This window comes from Carcharodon carcharias, chromosome 17 (genome assembly GCF_017639515.1).
Source record: "Carcharodon carcharias isolate sCarCar2 chromosome 17, sCarCar2.pri, whole genome shotgun sequence".
Lineage (NCBI taxonomy): Eukaryota > Metazoa > Chordata > Chondrichthyes > Lamniformes > Lamnidae > Carcharodon > Carcharodon carcharias.
The window spans coordinates 45,857,146-45,878,946 of NC_054483.1; the positions used below are offsets into that span (position 1 = coordinate 45,857,146).

The following is a 21,801-nucleotide window of genomic DNA, read 5'->3' on the forward strand; positions in this document are numbered from 1 at the left end:
CAAATTCTGTCTGATTAGTCAAATGCCTTGGGACACTTCATTCCTTTAACGGTGCTATATGAACACAAATTGGTGTTGTTTAGGAATTCAGCTCCTTGTCTTCTTGAAACTTGCTTCAGTTCTGAATTAGTCCAGATTCCTTCAGTTGGAGCTGCTATATAAAATTGCTGGACTGTAAACAGCATCTTGGAATTCAGAGAGAACAGTCTGCAGAGAGCAATGACGGAGGCCGCCTACTTGTGGCTCTTCAGAACTACAAGCCCAAAGACACTGACATTGTCTCTCAGTGTGTGGGTGTCACTGACAGACAGGAACACGGCGAATGGGCGATATACCCACTTGGGTCTGTTTATAAAAGGAGCCAGTTCAGCGACTGAGCGCTGGTTTATCGGGCTGGAGCGAAGAGCAGGCAGAGGCAGAGCAGTGCTGGGGCAGATTACTCCAGATGGACGGGATACTGAATCATACAGCCGAGGATTCCGAGGATTATTACCGGCTGCTGGGCTGCGACGAGCTGTCCACGGTGAGAAAGATCCGCGCTGACAGCTGCTTTCTCCACTCGGGTTACAGCATTAAACTGGGTCAGAGCCTAGCTTTGTACCACAGTGCTGACCAATTAGTATTTTAGTACTGACCAGTTAGTATTTTAGTACCGACCAGTTTGCATTTTAACTAACCAGTTTGAATTTTAGTGCTGACCAGTTAATATTTTAATACTGAGATAAAAACAAAAAAACTGCGGATGCTGGAAATCCAAAACAAAAACAAAAACAGAATTACCCGGAAAAACTCAGCAGGTCTGGCAGCATCGGCGGAGAAGAAAAGAGTTGACGTTTCGAGTCCTCATGACCCTTCGAAAGAACTTGAGTTCGAGTCCAAGAAAGAGTTGAAATATAAGCTGGTTTAAGGTGTGTGTGTGGGGGGCGGAGAGAGAGAGAGAGAGGTGGAGTGGGGGCGTGGTTGTAGGGACAAACAAACAGATCATCAAAAGATGTCAACAACAATAGTACAAAAGAACACATAGGTGTAAAAGTTAAAGTTGGTGATATTATCTAAACGAATGTGCTAATTAAGAATGGATGGTAGGGCACTCAAGGTATAGCTCTAGTGGGGGTGGGGAGAGCATAAAAGATGTAAAAAAAAAATTTTTTTTTTAAATAATGGAAATAGGTGGGAAAAGGAAAATCTATATAATTTATTGGAAAAAAAAAGAAAAGGAAGGGGGAAACAGAAAGGGGGTGGGGATGGGGGAGGGAGCTCAAGACCTAAAGTTGTTGAATTCAATATTCAGTCCGGATGGCTGTAAAGTGCCTAGTCGGAAGATGAGGTGTTGTTCCTCCAGTTTGCGTTGGGCTTCACTGGAACAATGCAGCAAGCCAAGGACAGACATGTGGGCAAGAGAGCAGGGTGGAGTGTTAAAATGGCAAGCAACAGGGAGGTTTGGGTCATTCTTGCGGACAGACCGCAGGTGTTCTGCAAAGCGGTCGCCCAGTTTACGTTTGGTCTCTCCAATGTAGAAGAGACCACATTGGGAGCAACGAATGCAGTAGACCAAGTTGGGGGAAATGCAAGTGAAATGCTGCTTCACTTGAAAGGAGTGTTTGGGTCCTTGACCAGCTTATATTTCAACTCTTTCTTGGACTCGAACTCAAGTTCTGTCGAAGGGTCATGAGGACTCGAAACATCAACTCTTTTCTTCTCCGCCGATGCTGCCAGACCTGCTGAGTTTTTCCAGGTAATTCTGTTTTTGTTATTATTTTAATACTGACAAGTTTGAATTTTAGTACTGACCAATTTGCATTTTAACTGACCAGTTTGAATTTTAGTGCTGACCAACTTGTATTTTAGTACTAACCACTTTGAATTTTAGTGCTAGCCAGTTTGAATTTTAGTGATGACCTGTTTGAATTTTAGTGCTGACCTGTTAGCATCTTAGTACTGACCACTTTGTATTTTAGTACTGACCACTTTGTATTTTAGTGCTGACCATTTTGAATTTTAGTACTGACCAGTTTGAAATTTAGTACTGACCAGTTTGAATTTTAGTACTGACCAGTTTGTATTTTAACTGACCAATTAGTATTTTATGACCAACATGTGAATAAGGAGCAGGAGTAGGCCATTCGGTCCCTTGAGCCTGCTCCATTATTTAATAAGATCATGGCTGATATAATAGTAACCTCAAATCTGCATCCCGTGTACTCCCTATAACCTATCACCCCCTTGCTTACCAAGAACCTATCCCCCTCTGCCTTAAAAATACCCAAAGACTCTGCTTCCACCGGCTTTTCAGGAAGAGAGTTCCAAAGACTCACGAACCTCTGGGAGAAGAAAATTTGCCTCATCTCCGTTTGAAATGGGTGACCCCTTATTTTTAAACAGTGACCCTGAGTTCTAGATTCTCACACAAGAGAAAACATCCTCTCCATATCCAACCTGTCAAGACCCTCAGGGTCTTATATGCTTCAACCAACAGCCATCCAGTTGGTATTTTAGTATTGGCCAGTTGGTACTTTAGTACTGGCCAGTTTCTACTTTAACTGACCAACTTATATGTTTGTATTGATCAGTTTTAATTTTAATACTGACCAGTTAGTATTTTGGTACTGATCAGTTTGCATTTTAACTGATCAGGTAGTATTTTAGTAAGGTTTAGAATTAATAATCTGGAAGCAGAACTGAAAACGCTGGACAACATGAGGGAGGGGGAGAAAAACCCAGACACTTTGTTTCAGAAGACAGTCATGCCTCTTAGAATAGGGTAATCTGTTTTGGTTAACAGTGAGGGATGGGAGGATGTGACCATGAGTGAGGCAGGTAAAGGGACCAAGTGGACAGTGGTGGAGGTGTCTCAGATTTTGCAATTGTCAAGCAGGTTGGAGGTGCTGCAAGGTGGATGAGCAGGCTGGCATCATGGTACAGGAAGCCGTTCAAGCAGGGGGAGCAAACAGGAATGTAGTGGGGACAGTATAGTGAGGGGGATTGACACTGTTCTCTGCAGCAAAGAGTGAGAAGGCTGTGTTGCCTGCCCGGTGCCAGGTTCGGAGAGTGGGAGGGGGAGGATCCATTTGTCGTGGTCCATATAGGTACCAATGGCATAGGCAGGACAAGGAAAGAGGTTCTGCATTGCTAGTGTGAGAAGCTAGGTACTAAATTAAGAAGCAGAACCTCAAAGGTAATAATCTCTGGATTATTACCTGAGCCACATGCAAATTGGCATAGGGTAAATAAAGTTAGAGAGATGAATGCTTGGCTCAAAGACTGGTGTGGGAGAAGTGGGTCCCAGTTCACGGGGCATTGGCACCAGTACTGAGGAAAGTGGGGACTGTACTGTTGGGACTGTCTACACCTGAACCGGGCTGGGACTAGTCTTCTGAGAATCGCATAATTGGGGAAGTAGAGAGGGTTTTAAACTCAACAAGGTGGGTGAGGGAACAGGCTTGGGTAGATGTAGCAAGTCAAGGGGTAGATTCAAGGAAGAAGAGCATTATAGTAATATGGAAAATGAGGATCATAGAATAGCAGGAAGGGACAGAGAGATAAAGCCTAAGAATACACCAATAATCAATACCAGACCAGGAATTTTCTGGGCCCATTGCCGTTGGGTGTCATGGTGAATGGGGGGGCGGTGAGAAGGCTAAAAATTGATTTCACACTGTCGTGAAACCAGTTTGTGATTGTCCGCTCCACTCATCAATGGGGGCTGCATTTCCTACTGCTGCATGTCGGGAACCTAATTTCATTATAAGCCCTGCTCACCAGAATCATCCTCCCATGCTGGATCATCCAGGCACATCACACAACTGATGTGTTTCATAACTATACATAAGCGACATACACCTGGTGAGCTGCACCTCGCTCGGGACTTCAAGGTTTGTTTGCCTACCTTGTCTTGGGCAGCACTCGCAGTCATCCCAGGCTTCGCAGGCAGCACTGCATCACTTTTAGGGGGCCTCATGGGCAGGTCTCTACCTACCAGATCAGCTGTAAGCCAGGGGTGGCTTTTCAATGGCTGCAGGGCTAGGGCTTGATTGGGGAAGGGGAGAAGTGACCTCAGGTGAGGGAAGAAGCTGCAGGGTGAGGGCTGTACTGTGTGTGGGGGCACATGTTGATCTGTGCAAGTGGCCTCAAGGTGGTGAAGGCTGAAGAGGCAGTCTCTGGGGGAGATGAGGCCAGTTGGAGATGTAAGGGTGTGGGTGAGAAAGTGAGTGGTGATTTCCCTTGAGCTGTCAGTGAATGAGATGCCAGTGGTGGTGTTGTGAGTGTGTGAGTTAAGAGTGATGAGATGGTTGCCTTACCCTGGTGGCACGGATGATGTCATTCATCCATTTTCTGTACTGGGTGGCTGACCCCCTGTGTGCAGCATTGGCACTGACCACCTCTCCCAAGCCTGAGTGATGAGTCTGTTGGGCATCCTGAGGCTAGTGTGGAGGTAGAGGACATCGTGGCGGGCCATTACAGTGTCCAGAAGGCATCCCAGGGATGTGTCACTGAATTGGGGGGATGGGGGTGGGTTCTGCACTCTTCTTGGCTTTTGTGGCCATATTTTCACTGGAGCAGTCCTGGGCTGCAAACATTGAGAAGTGTGCGCACGGCTGCAGTTTAAATATAGCGCCCAGAGTGAGGAAGCGGTGAGGTGATGTCATGAAGCTATTAATGTATGTAATATTATTGGAAAATATTTTGCTTTTAAAATACAGGTTTAGTCTGTGGATGTGTCTTAATTGGGTTAAAGCCAGCTAGCCTGGGTGCTTTGGTATGTACTAGTTTTGATATGGAAGAGAGATAGAGTGCATTTACATTTTTTGAATAGAGCATTCAAGAAGTGGGGTGAAAACTGATACCTATCTAGCAGATACCAAGCAATAGGTTTATATTACTAATAAAATTGGTACTATGAAAGGTCTTTTATTGTTAGAAGAGACTGGTGATACAATGAGAATTAACATTCAATGAGGGGTGGTAGGTATAAGTTCAGCAGTTTTGTGTGTGCAGGGCAGAGGCAATGTGAGATCAAAAGTAGCTGTAAGCCTCCAACTGTCTCCACAGGAACCAAAGTGAAAAGAACCTCATTTTGAATTTGTAAGGTGTTTGGTTAAGTCTATGGGTTGCTGTGGAGATTAGTTTGGGAATTTATTAAAAGTTATGATAGTAGTAATTTGTAGCCGTGTATATATATTTTAACCTGTGTAAATTAATAAAATGTTTCATTTAGTTTAATGTAAAACCTCGAGAGCTGGTGGTCTGGTTCCTGAATTTAGAGTCACATCTCAAACATAACACTTAAAATGATAGGTTATGACAGTTGTTTAAAGTTTCCCTCTGGGATTTTTAAATAACTCTGCTTTACCAATCATCAGTCATAACAGGGGGCAAATCAGAGGCTGTTTGTCAATGAGGCAGAGTGTTTCCTGTGGCTGCATAATTAATGAGGCGGGAATGGGATGATACAGTGCAAAAACCCACCATTGCACCCGGCAGGTGAAACGTCTTTTTTCCTACCCGCTACCGCAATTCGTGCAAATTTGGGATGATTCCTAGATGTTATAAAGATAACAAGAGAACAAAACTAAAGGTTCTGTATCTGAATGCGCATAGCATTCATAACAAAATAAACACATTTTTGGCACACGTTGGAATAAATAATTATGATCTGATAGCCATTACCGAGATGCGGCTGCAAGGTGACAAGGATTGGGCCCTGAATATTGAGGGGTATGTGATATTCAACAAGAATAGGAAGCTAGGGGGTAGTACTGTTAATAGAGGATGGCATTGGTGTAATAATTAAAGATGACCTTCGTTTAGGGGATCAGGATGTAGAACCAGTTTGGATGAAGATGAGGAATAGTAGGGGAAATAAGTCATTAATGGGAGTGGCTTACGGGCCCCCCTAACAGTAAACCCAATATAGGACAAAGTATACAAGAATAAATGTTGAATGCTTGTGATAATTGGATGGCAATAATCATAGGTGATTTTAATCTACAAATAAACTGGAAAAATCAGATTGGTAGTAGTATCCTGGATGAGGAGTTCATAGAATGCCTTTGACATATTTTCTTAGAACAGCACATTCTGGAACCAACCAGTGAGCAGGTTATATTAGACTTGGTATTGTGTAATGTGACAGAATTAATTAATGGCCTCAGAGTGAAGGAACCCCTAGGTGGCAGGAACCACAATATGATTGAATTTTACATCCAGATTGAAAGGGAGAAGAGTGGGTCTGAAACCAGCATTTTAACCTTAAATAAGGTCAACTATGCGGGCATAAAAGCTGAGCTAGCTGAAGTGAACTGGGAAACTAGTCTAGAGGATAGATCAATAGAGAAGCAGTGGCAGACATTTAAGAGGATATTTCAGAATACTCAGAATAAGTATGTTCCTTTATAAAGAAAAGTTCTAAGGGAAGGACCGACCACCTGTGATTAACTGAAGAAGTTAAGAAAAGCATAAAGCTTAAAGAAAAAACATATAACTGCACAAAGATGAGTGACAGGTCAGATGATTGGTCTGAATATAAAAAATGGCTGGTAATGACTGAAAGGTTAATCAGGAGAAAGAAATTAGAGTATGAGAGGAAGATAGCTAGAAATGTAAAAACGTATAGCAAGAGATTCTACAAGGAAAGGAGTAAGTAAAGTGGGTGTTGGTTCTCTAGACAGTGACAATGAGGAATTAGTAGTAGATAATAAGGAAATGGTGGATGAAATGAGCAAATATTTTGCTTCTGCCTTCACTATAGAGAATACAAAAACATTCCAGTAACAGCTGTAAATCAGGAGGTGGGCGGAAGAGGGGAACTTGGTGAAATTACAATTATTAGGGAAGTAGTACTGAGCAAACTATTGAAGCTGCGGGCTGACAGGTCTCCAGGTCCTGATGGACTTCATCCTGGGGTCTTAAAAGAGGTGGCTAATGAGGTAGTAGATGCATTGATGTTAATTTTCCAAAATTTGTTAGATTTTGGAAAGGTTTCATTAGACTGGAAAGTAGCAAATATCCCCCCCTCTATTCAAGAAGGGAGGGAGGCAGAAAACAGGAAACTATAGGCCAGTTAGCTTGACATCTGTCATGGGGAAGGTGTTGGAATCGATCATTAAGGAGGTTATAGCTGGGCACCTAGAGAAACTTAAGGTAATCGGGAAGAGTCAGCAGAATTTTAGTACAGACCCATTTGTATTTTAATGCTGACTTGTTTGTGTTTTGGTATTGACCCGTTTGAATTGTAGCACTCATTTGTTAGTAATTTAGTACCGACCAGTTTGTATTTTAGTATTGACCTATTTGAATTTTAGTACTCACTCATTCGAAATTTAGTACTGACCAGTTTGTGTTTTAGTACTGACCAGTTTGTGTTTTAGTACTGACCTGTTAGTAATTTAGTACTGACCTGTTAGTAATTTAGTACTGACCTGTTTGTATTTTAGTACTGACCCATTTGATTTTTAGTACTCATCCATTCATAATTTAGGACTGACCAGTTTGTACTTTACTATTGACCTATTTGAATTTTAGTACTTACCCATTCGTAATTTAGTACTGATCAGTTTGTGTTTTAGTACTGACCTGTTAGTAATTTAGTACTGACCAGTTTGTATTTTAACACTGACCCATTTGATTTTTAGTATTCACCTGTTCGTAATTTAGTACTGACTAGTTTGTACTTTAGGACTGACCTGTTTGAATTTTAGTACTGACCCGTTAGTAGTTTAGTACTGACCCATTTGAATTTTAGTACTGAGCAGTCCATATCCAAACTCCAGGGGCAGAATTTTATGGATGACATGTGGGTGGTGGACCCCACACACCAGCGCTTAAAACGGCACGCGCTGACATCAGGCGAATGTCCCAATGACAGCGCGCGGCATCGTGATATTGAGGTGGGTGAGCGCTATGAAGCGCGATGCGCACCCACCGTTAATTAAAGGCTTTGTTAAGGCCCTTAACTCGGCAATCGATGCCGATTTTGAGGCGCCCGTGCGATCTTCGGCTCGGCGCATGGGCACAACAGGCAGGCAGGTAAGTGACTTTTTAACAAACCTCATCCACGGGCGGTATATGTGCGCTCAGAGGGGTTGTTAATGTTTTATGTGAAGTATTTATTGCAGAAAGTGTTTTAAACTTGTCTGTGTGATCGGTAGCAGTTCTGATCGATTTCCAACAGCTTTCTCTGTACTTTGAAGCTTCAGACAGGAAGCTTCAGTCTGCAGACAGGAATCTTTATTGGGCCTGCAGCTTTCTGGAGGCCTCCATTTAGCCTGGGTATGGGTTCTGACATCTCTACTGGAGGCAGCTCCTCCTCCGAGGAAGGAAGGGATAGAATAAGGAGGAGGCCAAGAGTGGACAATCAGCCTCCAGGGGAGCCACCTTTGGGTGGACAGGCACAGGCACAAGAGGCGCAGGTCCAAGAGGTTGTCCAAGGTGGAAGGGGCTGAAGAAGATGCCATTATCCTGCTGCCAGGGTTTACAGGCAGCTAAGCAGCTACCTCAGTATGACTGAGGTACAATGCTGAAGGAGGCTCCGACTGTCAAGGGACACAGTCAACTATATCTGTCAGATGATTGGCCCTGAGATATCTCCAAACTGTGTGGGTGGACACCCCATGCCAGCAGGTCTGAAGCTCACAGTTGTCCTTCACTTCTATGCCCCTAGCTCCTTCCAGGGCTCGGTGGGTGATCTTTGCGGTCTCTCCCAATCAGCTGTCCACACTTGTGTCAAGCAGGTTACAGACGCTCTGTTCAGATGGGTATCCACCTTCATCCACTTCCGCTGTGACCAGGCAAGTCAGGCACAGCGAGCCAGAGGCTTCGAGGCCATTGCTGGCTTCCCCCATGTCCAGGGTGCAATAGACTACACACATGTGGCCATCAAGGCGCCAGCAGATGAGCCCGGTGCCTTCGTCAACAGGAAGGGCCTCCACTCCATGAACGTGCAGATAGTGTTTGATCAAGGATGCAGATTCTACGTGTCTGTGCAAGGTACCCAGGCAGCTCCCACAACAGCTGCATCCTCAGACACTCCCAGGTGCTGGGGCTCTTCAGTGCTGGATGGTTGGCTGGTGGGTGACAAGGGCTATCCCTGCAGAAGGTGGCTCATGACGCCTCTCCGCTATCCAAGAACAGAAGCTGAGGAGCACTACAATAGGAGCCACGGTTCCACAAGGGCTGTGGTGGAGAGAGCCATTGGCATTCTCAAGATGCGCTTCCGATGCCTGGACCGCTCATGGGGCGCATTCCAGTACCCCCCAGATCGCGTCTCTGTGATAGTGGTAGCATGCTGCGCTCTCCACAATCTGGTGCTGGAAAGGGGGGATGCAGTTGATGATGAAGACCTTGATGCACTGGATGAGGCTGCACATGATGAATCCAGCAGTGCCTCAGAGGATGAGGAAGCACAGGGTGGTGATGAGGGCAGCACGCCGACCCTCTACTACACAAAGGAGGCAGGGACATCCCGGACACTTTAGTCCAACGAACCTTCAGCTAGCTCCACACACTTGGATCAGCAGGAGCAGTATTGCCTGGCGCTTCCACTCGTGGCACTTAGGTGCTACATCTTCCACCTCATCAGCTGCAACAAGGGCTTAGCGTAGAAACATCAATGTCCACTCAAACACTCATGAAATGTCTGTGAAACATACAAATGCAGCACAAAGGAAACACACTCAGCCATGATCCGAAAACTGGACTTTATTCCCACCAAAAACATGAAAAAATGTAGTTCTGATGTTGACAAACAAAAATTCCCTAATCTAGGGCCAACACAAAATCACCAGTGACCAACCCGTGGAGTGCCTAACGTGCCTTATGCTTAGGTTTGCGGGTGCCTCGTCTTGGTGCCGCCCTATCACTCGGAGTGGCTTGTGAGACAGCCCGCTGACTCTGCTGTCCCGTTGGCCTCAATGACCTTGGCAGGCGTCCTCTGGCCCATGGAACCTGTGATGGCCCCACCTGTGAGGGAGTGGCCAGTTCCAGAACTGGCACCTCCCCAGTTGTCGCAGCCTCAACGGATGCAAAGGTCACTGGCAGAGAGGCGGAGGAGCTGCTGCCCTCATCCGGAGCGCCCTGAAAGGAGCTTACAGCGATGACGGGCAGCTGCTGCGCTAACGTGAGGTCCCTTTGGACCTCCCTGCTCACCATAGATGGATGGGCACCGAGCGGCAACACTTGGTGCCCAGAACATCTCCCACATTGCCACCTGTGGCCATTACCACTGTGAGGGCTTGCAGGTCAGAGCGTAACCCAATCAGAAGATTCTCAATCCGATTGAAGCCCCTCTCCATGAGAGTCACCAATCTCTCAGGGGAGGAAGTCTGAAGCTCTGTCCTGAGGTTCATGCCATCACTGACACTCTGCCTAGACTCCTCCACTAGAGAGACCAACTGAAGCACACTCTCATGCCATCCTGCCAGCTGCTCCCGTGCACCCTGCCGCTTTTCCTGAAGCTGCTGCATTGGTGACGTTTCCAGAGGCACATCATCATTGCCGGACTCAGCATGTGCCTGGTCCCCTGCAGTCCTCCGGCTGCTGGCGCCATCAGCACTCTCTGTCCGTGCCATCTCCTCCAGCGATTGTGAAGTGCCCTCTCCACTGTGCCCCGGGACACTAGCCGACATTATAATCCCCACCGATGTGGTAGTCGCTGCACTGGTGCCTGGCTTGCTGAAATGATGTGACGCAAGTGCCAAGTGACACCCCTCAGGTGTGGCGAGGGAGCTCTGGACGTGTTGGGGGCGGCCATGCAGTGGTGATGCTGAAATTAACAACAAGGACAGTACATCAGTTAGGCTGCCTTCCTCCTCCCCAACTCCATGGCCTGTTCCTCGAAGTGGGTGACGTGGTGCAGCACGGCCTGGCCACCACCAGTGTGCAAACGCTCTTGGTTGGTTTGTTCTGTTTTTGCCCGCAGAACAGAGAAAAGTATTTATTGGGGCTGATTGCTCATGTACTCTGCACGCGCAGGCCGCACCCCAACCACAGTGGCCCATCTAAGGCCTCCAGCTGTCCACTACTGGTGATCAGTCACCAGATGATAGTATGGCTGGTCCCAGCCCCCTCCCCCAACAGCCACCTTGGACACATTCACTTTCAATAACACGCAGGTCTTAGCGCCCATGGCAAGGAGGCGCAACTAGGTGAGATGCTAAGGCCAGCAGATGGCTCTTGGCCACGACACCTGAGCATGTGTCTAGCTGCCTCCCCTGTAGGTTGCCCCCAGACTACTCAAATGTTACAAGCACCAACATATGCTGCAGGGAGAACCCATCTTCTCCTCAACCACTAAGGTTGATGTAAGCATGGGTACTATCTGTTTGTCCACCCAGCGTGCGCCAAATGCCCAATGCAGTAATCACACTTAGACGTGGCGGTGGGGTGGGGGGGGTGGTGTGTGCGCGTGTGCGTGTGCGCTGGTGCCTCAAAGGCTAAGGCTACCTGCTGGGTCAAATGGCCAAGGCTGACATGGTACTCACCCTTCCAGAGCACAGCAAATCATTGAAGCACTTGCAGCACTGGGTCCCTGTGCGCCGGACAGCACCTTGGGTGCTCGCCACCTCCTGCCACGCCTGCCTGGTGATGTGGGGGGCCCTCCTCCTCCCATCCTCAGGAAGCAAGAGCTCCTGACATTCTGCAACCTCTTCGAGGAGGGCAGCAAGGCAGGCATCAGAGAAGCGAGGAGCATATTGGCTCCCCACTGGCCTACCCTGCAACCTGCCCTCCTCCTCTGCCCTGCCATCCTCTGGAACCTGCTGTACAGACCCCTTGCACTGGTCGCTGGCCATGGTGAACAGCCTAAAGGAGGCTGCCTGGCCTTTCTTTATACAGACTGCCGGTTATCCGTTGGAACACGCTCGCCAAAAATCCCACTGTCCACGGCAGTCTGAAACGTGCTGGGTGGGCCTTAATTGACCCGCCCACACAAAATGGCGGCATGGCCCGTTTCACCAGCAGAGATCGGCTACGTGCCCGCCACTGATTGGGTTGGGCCCACCCTGCCTGACAAGCATAAAATTTTGCCCCAGATGTCAGATGATCAGTTCTTGAGGTTTTACATTAAACTAAATGAAACATTTTATTAACTTACACAGGTTAGTATATATATATATATATATATATATATACACACATACACACATGGCTACAAATTATTACTATCATAAATTTTAATAAATTCCCAAACTAATCTCCATAAAGCAACAGCAACCCATCAACTTAACAGTCAAAGCATTTTCACCTTATGAATTCAAAATGAGGTTCTTTTCACTTTTGGTTCCTGTGGAGCCAGTTGGAGGCTTACAGCTGCCTTTTGATCTCACATTACCTCTGCTCTGCATACCCAAAATGGTTGTCTTGTTAAACTTACCACTGCCCATTGAATGTTAATTCTCATTGTATCAACAACCTCTGAACTAAACCTCTCTAACAATAAAACCCCTTTCATAGTACCAATTTTATTCGTAATATAAAGATATTGCTTGGCATCTGCTAGATAGGTGTCCGTTTTCACACTACTTCTTGAATGCTCTATTCAAAAAATGCAAATGCATGCTATGTCTCTTTCATAGCAAAATTAGTACACATTAAATCACCCAAGCTAGCTGGCTTTAATCCAATTAAGACACATCCACAGACTAAACCTCTATTTTAAAACAAAAATATGTTCCAAAATATTATACACATTAATAGATTCATGACAGTGTGCACATGCTCTTTCTGTCAGCTAAGAACAGAGCACTGTGTATTAATATATGTAGCTTCCAGTACATGCAAATGTGCCACACTACAAGCCCAATTGATAATCTTAAATTAGTTGTAGGTGTAATTCTAGCACACTTAGGTATTCTTGTGAAGTGTCCTGATGAGTGAAAGATGAAAAGCTTTGACATGTCTCTTTTTTTCGGCAACATCCTCCTGGAGTTTAGGTTTGCTTTCTGACCTCAGTAAACCCAGGCAGAGGGTGTCTGTTTTGCCAGGGCCCCAAGTAAATGTTGGGTTTGTGGCCCCTACATTTCACAAGACACTGGTTCTTAATTCTACTGACTTAATCTGATATTGTGATAACAAGTGATTGATCAGCAGTTTTCTGAACGAAATAAGTTGATTTTATTTTACATTTTGAAACTGGAAGAATTTATACAGGTTCAGTGTGTCAACACATGCATTCCTGCAAACACGACCTTTGGCAACGAATTCTCATTTACCCTTCCTCTATTAAATATAGCTGCTCCTTCAATATTCCATTACATTCAATGTCAGGAGTCAGTCTGTTTCCTTGTGTCATAATGCGTTATGCGAAGTTACAAGTGAGATTTGGTTTATGTATTATTTAAAGCAAAAACAACACACATTTACATTTATTTAGCACCTTTGGTGTAGTAAAATGTCCCAAGGCACTTTACATGAGCATATTCAGACAGAAATCGAGACTGAGTCAAAGAAGGAGACAAAAGGGCAGGTGACAAAGGTTTTGTCAAAGTGGTAGGTTTTAAGCAGCATCTTAAACGAGGAAAGAGTGGCAGGGAGGCGTAGAGGTTTAAAGGGGAGGTTTTCAGAGCTTAGGCCCTCAGCAGCTGGAAGCACAGCCGCCAGTGATTGGGTGAAGGAAATGGCAGCAATCTTAGAGCGTTTTAGGGTTGGAGGAAGTTACAAAGATAAGAAGGAGTGGAGTTATGGATGGGGTTATAACACAGGGATAAAAAATTTAAAATTGAGGTGTTGGTGGCCCAGGGGCCAATGATCAAGAATCACAGGATTTATTCTGACTCATTCATGGGATGTGGACACGCTGGCTGGGCCAGCATTTATTTCCCATCCCTAATTGCCTTGAGAAGGTGGTGGTGAGCTGCCTTCTTGAACAGCTGCAGTCCCTGTGGTGTAGGTGCACCCACAGTGATGTTAGGAGGGGAGTTCCAGGATTTTGACCCAGCAACAGTGAAGGAACGGCAATATATTTTGAGCCAGGATGGTGAGTGGCTTGGAAGGGAATTTCCAGGTGGTGGTGTTCCCATGTGTCTGCTCCTCTCGTCCTTCTAGGTGGCAGAAGTTGTGAGTTTGGAAGGTGATGACAAAGGAGCCTTGGTGAGTTGTTGCAGTGCATCTTGTAGGTGGTACACACTGCTGCCACTGCGCATTGGTGGTGAAGGGAGTGAATGTTTATTGTGTTAAGTGGGGTGCCACTCAAGTGGACTGCTTCGTCCCGGATGAGGTTGATCTTCTTGAGTGTTGTTGGAGCTGCATTCATCCAGGTAAGTTAATCGTAGAATTCCCAGCCTTTAACCAACTCTTGTAGCCAAAGAATTTATGGGGCTGATCCAGTTCAGTTTCTGGTCAATGGTAATTTTCAGAATGTTGATGGTCAGGGATTCAGTGATGGTAACACAGCTGAATGTCAAGGGAAGATGGTTATATTCATCTGGTTGGAGATGTTCATTGCTCAGAACTAGTGTGATGTGAATGCTATTTGCCACTTATCAGCCCAAGGCTGAATATTACCTTGCTGCATGTGTGCTTGGACTGCTTCATTATCTGAGGAATTACAGATGGAATTGACCATTATGCAATCATCAGCAAATATCCTTCTTGAATAGCTGCAGTCCCCGAAGTGTAGGTACAGCCATAGTGCAGTTCAGGAGGGAGTTCCAGGATTTTGACCCAGCGACAGTGAAGGAACGGCAATATATTTACAAGTCAGGATGGTGAGTTAAAAACAAAAAACTGCGGATGCTGGAAATCCGAAACAAAAACAAAAATACCTGGAAAAACTCAGCAGGTCTGGCAGCATCTACGGATAGGAGCACAGTTAACATTTCGAGTCCGAATGACCCTTCAACAGAACTAAGTAAAACTAAGTAAAAATAGAAGAAAGGTGAAATATAAGCTGGTTTAAGTGTGGTGGTGGTGGTTGGGGGGGTGGGGGGGGGGGGGGGGGGGGGGTGGGGGGTGCCGGTGGGGAGGTGGGACAAGAAGAGCTGGATAGAGGGCCAGTGATAGGTGGAGATAACCAAAAGATGTCACAGACAAAAGGACAAAGAAGTGTTGAAGGTGGTGATATTATCTCAAGGAATGTGCTAATTAAGGGTAGAAAGTAGGATGAGAAAGGTACAGATAGCCCTAGTGGGGATGGGGTGGGGGGAAGGGATCGAAATAGGCTAAAAGGTAGAGATAAAACAATGGATGGAAATACACTTAAAAATAATGGAAATAGGTGGGAAAAGAAAAATCTATATAAATTATTGGCAAAAAAACAAAAAGGAGGGGGAAAATTGGAAAGGGGGTGGGGATGGAGGAGAGAGCTCATGATCTAAAATTGTTGAACTCAATATTCAGTCTGGAAGGCTGTAAAGTGCCTAGTTGGAAGATGAGGTGCTGTTCTTCCAGTTTGCGTTGAGCTTCACTGGAACAATGCAGCAAGTCAAGAACGGACATGTGGGCATGAGAGCAGGGTGGAGTGTTGAAATGGCAAGCGACAGGGAGGTTTGGGTAATACTTGAGGGCAGACCGAAGGTGTTCTGCAAAGCGGTCACCCAGTCTGCGTTTGGTCTCTCCAATGTAGAAGAAACCGCATTGGGAGCAACGAATGCAGTAGACTAAGTTGAGGGAAGTGCAAGTGAAATGCTGCTTCACTTGAAAGGAGTGTTTGGGCCCTTGGATGGTGAGGAGAGGGGAAGTAAAGGGGCAGGTGTTGCACCTTCTGCGGTTGCATGGGAAGGTGCCATGGAAGGGGGCTGAGGTGTAGCGGGTGATGGAGGAGTGGACCAGGGTGTCCCGGAGGGAACGATCCCTGCGGAATGCCACCAGGGGGGTGAAGGGAAGATGTGTTTGGTGGTGCCATCATGCTGGAGTTGGCGGAAATGGCGGAGGATGATCCTTTGAATGCGGAGGCTGTTGGGGTGATAAGTGAAGACAAGGGGGACCCTATCATGTTTCTGGGAGGGAGAAGAAGGTGTGACGGCAGATGCACAGGAGATGGGCCGGACACGGTTGAGGGCCCTGTCAACGACTGTGGGTGGAAAACCTCTGTTAAAGAAGAAGTAGGACATGTCAGAGGAACTGTTTTTGAAAGTGGCATCATTAGAACAGATGCGATGGAGGCGAAGGAATTGAGAGAATGGGAAGCAGGGTATGAGGAGCTGTAGTCGAGGTAGCTGTGGGAGTCGGTAGCTTTTAATGGATATTGGTGGACAGTCTATCACCAGAAATTGAGACAGAGAGATCAAGGAAGGGAAGGAAAATGTCAGAGATGGACCATGTGAAAATGATGGAGGGGTGGAAATTGGAAGCAAAATTAATAAATTTTTCCAGATCCAGACGGGAGCATATTTAATATCCATTATTTTTAAGTATATTCCCATCCATTGTTTTATCTCTACCTTTTAGCCTATTTTGATCCCTTCACCCCACCCCACCCCACCCCCACTAGGGCTATCTGTAGCTTGCTCATCCTGCTTTCTACCCTTATTTAGCACATTCCTTTAGATAATATCACCACCTTCAACACCTCTTTGTCCTTTTGTCTGTGACATTTTGGTTATCTCCACCTTTCACTGGCCCTCTATCCAGCTCTTCTTGTCCCACCTCCCCACACCCCCCGCCCCCCAAAACCAGCTTATATTTCACCTCTTCTATTCTTACTTAGTTCTGTTGAAGGGTCATTTGGACTCAAAATGTTAACTGTGTTCCTCTCCGCAGATGCTGTCAGATCTGCTGAGTTTTTCCAGGTATTTTTGTTTTTGTTCAGGATGGTGAGTGACTTGGAGGGAAACTTCCAGGTGGTGGTGTTCCAATGTGTTTGCTACTCTTGTCCTTCTAGGTGGTAGAGGTCTTGGGTTTGGAAGGTGATGGCAAAGGAGCCTTGGTGAGCAAGGCGATCGAGAGATGAGTGCCCATTAAAGAGCGCAGACAGGGAGATGAGAGTTCATTAAAGAGCATGAGAGGGAGAGACGAGAGTTCATTAAAGAGCATGGAGAAAGAGAGAGACGAGAGTCCATTAAAGAGCGCGGAGAGAAAGAGACGAGAGTTTATTAAAGGGCGTGAGAGGGAAAGACGAGAATTCATCAAAGAGCATTAGAAAGATGAGAGACCTTTAAAGAGTGCGGAGAGAGAGAGGGAGAGAGACGAGAGTCCATTAAATAGTGTGGAGAGAGAGATGAGAGTTCATTAAAGAATGTGGAGAGAGAGAGACGAGAGTCCATTAAAGAGTGTGGAGAGGGAGAGATGAGAGTCCATTAAAGAGTATGGAGAGAGAGATGAGAGTTCATTAAAGAGTGCAGAGAGAGGGAGAGATGAGAATTCATTGAAGAGTGCAAGAGGGAGAGAAAGATGAGATTCCATTAAAGAGCATGGAGGGAGAGAGAGACAAGAGTCCATTAAAGAGCATGGAGAGAGAGAGAGATGAGAGTCCATTAAAGAGCGCAGAGAGAGAGAGGAGAGTCAATTAAAAAGTACGGAGAGAGAGAGATGGGAGTTCATTAAAGAGTGCAAGAGGGAGAGACGAGAGTCCGCTAAAGAGCCTAGAGAGAGAAAAATGAGAGCCTGTTAAAGAGCGCGGAGAGAGACAAGAGTCCATTAAAGAGCACAGAGAGAGATGAGAGTCCATTAAAGAGTGCAGAGAGAGGGAGAGAGGAGAATTCATTGAAGAGTGCGAGAGGGAGAGAGAGATGAGATTCCATTAAAGAGCATGGAGAGAGACAAGAGTCCATTAAAGAGCATGGAGAGAGAGAGACAAGAGTCCATTGAAGAGCTTGGAGAGAGAGAGATGAGAGTCCATCAAAGAGCACAGAGAGAGAGATGAGAGTCAATTAAAAAGTGCAGAGAGAGAGAGATGGGAGTTCACTAAAGAGTGCGAGAGGGAAAGACGAGAATTCATTAATGAGTGCGAGAGGGAGAGAGAGATGAGAGTCCATTAAAGAGCACGGAGAGAGGGAGAGACGAGAGTTCGTTAAAGAGCACAGAGAGACAGATATCGGTGAGACTTCATAAAGAGGCGCAAGAGGGAAAAGAGCGTGGAGACAGCTGATTGGTGATTGGATTTGTGAGTATATCTAGTCTTAAAGTAAAAGTAAGGTCTTTAGTTTGTATTTAGGTCTCTAGTTTTTTTCTCTTTTTCTTAATATAGCTTGTTAACTATGAGATCGATACTGGTATCAAAAAAAATAATTACAATAAAGTGTAAAGAGCGGGGATTATTAAAGTGTAAAGAGCAGGGATACATGAGTAATGAATTAATAAATTAAATTAAATATGATAGTGATGGCAGGATGGGTAATGTGTTGCTGCTGCAGCATGTGGAAGATGCCGGACACCAAGGTGATCCAGAGCGAACATATCTGTAGTAAGTGTTTGCAGCTCGAGGAACTTCAGATCCGAGTTAAGGAGCTGGAGTCCGAGCTGCAGACATTGTGTCCAAAAAGATTCTTGCAAGCTGTGTGGATGAGAGCAGGGACTGCAGAGAACTGACCACGGCACCATGGTATAGGGAGCCATTCAAGTGGGTGGAGGAAATAGGAACATAGTAGTGGTAGGCCAGTATAATTAGGGTGATAGATACTGTTCTCTGCAGCTGTAAGCGTGAAGCCCGAAGGCTGTGCTGACTGCCCGGTGCCAGGGTTGAGGACATCTCCTCAGGGCTGGAGAGGAACTTGGAGTGGGAGGGGAGGGATCCATCCATGTTGGTACCAATGGCATTGATAGGACTAGAAAGGAGGTTCTGCTGAAAGAATTTGAACAGCTAGGAGCTAAATTTAAAAAAGCTGAACCTCCAAAGTAATAATCTCAGGATTACTACCTGAGCCACGGGAAAACTGGCATAGGGTAAATAAATAAAGTCAAGTAGTTAAATGCGTGACTCAAAGATTGGTGTGGGAGGAATGGGTTTCAGTTCATGGGGCACTGGTACCAGTACAGGACTAGAAGGGAGCTGTTCCAGTGGGACATACTTCACTTGAACTGTGCTGGGGCTAGTGTCCTAGCAAACCAAATAACTAGGGCTGTAGAGAGATCTTTAAACTAAATAGAGTGAGGGAGGGTTCTGGAGAGGGTGTATTTTGGCTTACAAAGCAAAAGGATATGGCAGCATTGCAGGGCAACTATTTAGGTAATGACACCCAGAGTACGACATGAAGGGACAGAGTGTACAAACATTTAAAAAAGCAGCAAACAGGTTCAAAGGGAGAAAAAAATGGTAAAAAGGCAAAATTAATGACTCTTTACTTAGATGCGTGAGGTATTTGGAACAAAATAAATGAATTAACGGCACAAATAGAGGTTAATAGATATGATCTTATAGCCATTATGGAGACATGGTCACAAGGAGATCAAAGCTGGAAACTAAATATTCAGGGATATGTGACTTTTTGAAAGGACAGGCAGGAAGGAAAGGGTGGTGGGGTAGCTTTGTTAGTGCGGGATGGAATAAGTGCGATAACAGGAAAGGATCTTGGATAAAGAAGATATAGAATCCATATGGGTGTAGGTAAGAAATAACAAGGGAAGAAGACACTGGTGGGAGTAGTCTATAGGTCCCCTAAAAGTATCTATACTAATAGAGCAGAGAATAAATCAGGAGATAATGAGGGCATGTAAATACATTAATCATGGATGACTTTAATCTTCATGTAGATTGGGAAAATCAAATTGGCAGAGGTAGCCATGAGCAAGAATTCATAGAGTATATTCAGGACAGTTTCCTAGAACAATATGTTGTGGATCCAATCAGGGATCAGGCTATTTTGGATCTGGTAATGTGTTGTGAGGCAGATTTAATAAATGATCTCAGAGTAAAAGATCCCCTAGGAAACAGTGACCGTAACATGCTAGAATTTAGCATTCAGTTTGAGAGTGAGAAACTTGGGTCAGAAACTACTATGCTAAACTTAAATAAGGGTAATCACAAAGGAATGAGGGCAGAGTTGGCTGCAGTGGATTGGGAAAGGGGTTTATCAGAAAAGACGGTTGATGAACAATGGCAGATGTTTAGAAAATAGTTCATGACTCACAACAAAGATATATCCCAGTGAGGGAGAAGGATTCTAGGAAGAGAATAAACCAACCATGGTTAACCAAGGAAGTTAAGGAAAGTATCAAATTGAAAGGAAAAAACATAAAATGTGGCAAAGATTAGTGGTGAGCCAGAGGATTAGGAAAGTTTTAAAACCCAACAAAAGATGACCAAGGAAATAATAAAGAGGGAGAAAATAAACTTTGAGAGTAAACTAGCAAGTAATATAAAAATGGACAGCAAGAGCTTCTTTAAATATATAAAGAGGAAGAGAGAAGCCAAAGTGAACACAGGCCCCTTAGAGAATGAGGCTGGGGAAAAAATTATGGGGAATCAGGAAATGGCAGAGGAGTTGAATAAATACTTTGCATCAGTATTCATGGTAGAAGATACTAACAGTGTTCCAAAAATACTAAATAATCAAGGGGCCAAAGGGGAGAAATAAATACAATAACTGTCACTAGAGAAAAAGTACTAGGGAAACTAACGGGGCTAAAGTCCCCTGGACCTGATGGGTTGCTTCCTAGGATATTAAAGGAAGTAGCTATGGAGGTAGTGGATACACTGGTAGTAATCTTCCAAGAATCCTTAGATTCTGGAAAGGTCCAGAGGATTGGAAAATTGCAAATGTAATGCGTTTATTCAAAAAGAGAAGGAGACAAAAAACATGTAACTATAGGCCAGTTAGCTTAACATCCATCATTGGGAAAATGTTAGAGTCTATTATAAAGGATGTAATAACAGATCATTTAGAAGTGCATAATCTAATCAAGCAGAGTCAGCATGGCTTCATGAAGGGGAAATCATGCCTGACACATTTATTAGAATTCTTTGAGGAGGTAACAAGCAGGATAGATAAAAGGGAACCAGTAGATGTAATATATTTGGATTTCCTAAAGGCATTCAGTAAGGTACCTCACATAATGCTACTTAATAAGAAAAGAACCCATTGTGTTGGGGGTAGTATATTAGCGTGGATAGAGGATTGGCTAACTAATAGAAGGCAGAGAGTTGGGATAAGGGGGGCATTTTCAGGATGGCAACCTGTAACACAGATCAGTGCTGGGGCCACAATTATTTACAGTATATATTAATGACTTAGATGAGGGAAATGAATGTACTTTTGCCAAGTTTGCGGATGAAAAATAGGTGGGAAGGCAAGAGATGAGGATGACACAAAGAGTCTACAGAGGGATATAGACAGATTAAGTGAGTGGGCAAAAACTTGGCAAATGGAATATAATGTGGGAAAATGTAAGGTTATGCACTTTGGCAGGAAGAATAGAGGAGCTGAATATTATTTACATGGAGAAAGACTGCAGAAAGCTACAGCACAGAGGGATTTGAGGGTCCTCATGCATGAATCCCAAAAACTAACATACAAATTCAGCAGGTAATAGGGAAGGCAAATGGAATGTTGGCCTTTATTTCAAAGAGCAATGGAGCATAAAAATAGGGAAGCCTTGCTAAAACTATATGAGGCACTAGTTAGGCCACATCTAAAATACTGTGAACAATTTTGATCCCCTTATCTAAGCAAAGATATACTAGCATTGGAGGCAGTCCAGAGAAGGTTCACTTGGTTGATCCCGGGTATGGAGGAATTTTCTTAAGAGGAGAGGTTGAGTAGGTTGGGTCTGTACTCATTGGAGTTTAGAAAAATGAGAGGCGATCTTATTGAAACACAAGATTTTTAGGGGGCTTGACAGGGTAGATGCTGAGAGTTTGTTTCTCCTTGTGGGAGAGTCTAGGATCAGAGGGTATAATCTCAGAGTAAGGGTTCGCCCATTTAAGTCGGAGAT

At 44.9% G+C, this 21,801-nt stretch overlaps 1 protein-coding gene across 1 annotated transcript in view; it reads left to right on the top strand.

The window, feature by feature from the left end:
* Positions 1 to 299: 299 nt before the first annotated feature.
* dnajc12 (DnaJ (Hsp40) homolog, subfamily C, member 12) overlaps positions 300 to 21,801 on the top strand; it is a 123,327-nt gene continuing 101,825 nt past the window's right edge. Inside the window, exon 1 of the mRNA XM_041209079.1 lies at positions 300 to 523. Within this exon, the coding sequence (XP_041065013.1) occupies positions 446 to 523 (78 nt within the window). The 5' untranslated portion in view covers positions 300 to 445. The remainder of the gene's footprint in view (positions 524 to 21,801) is intronic.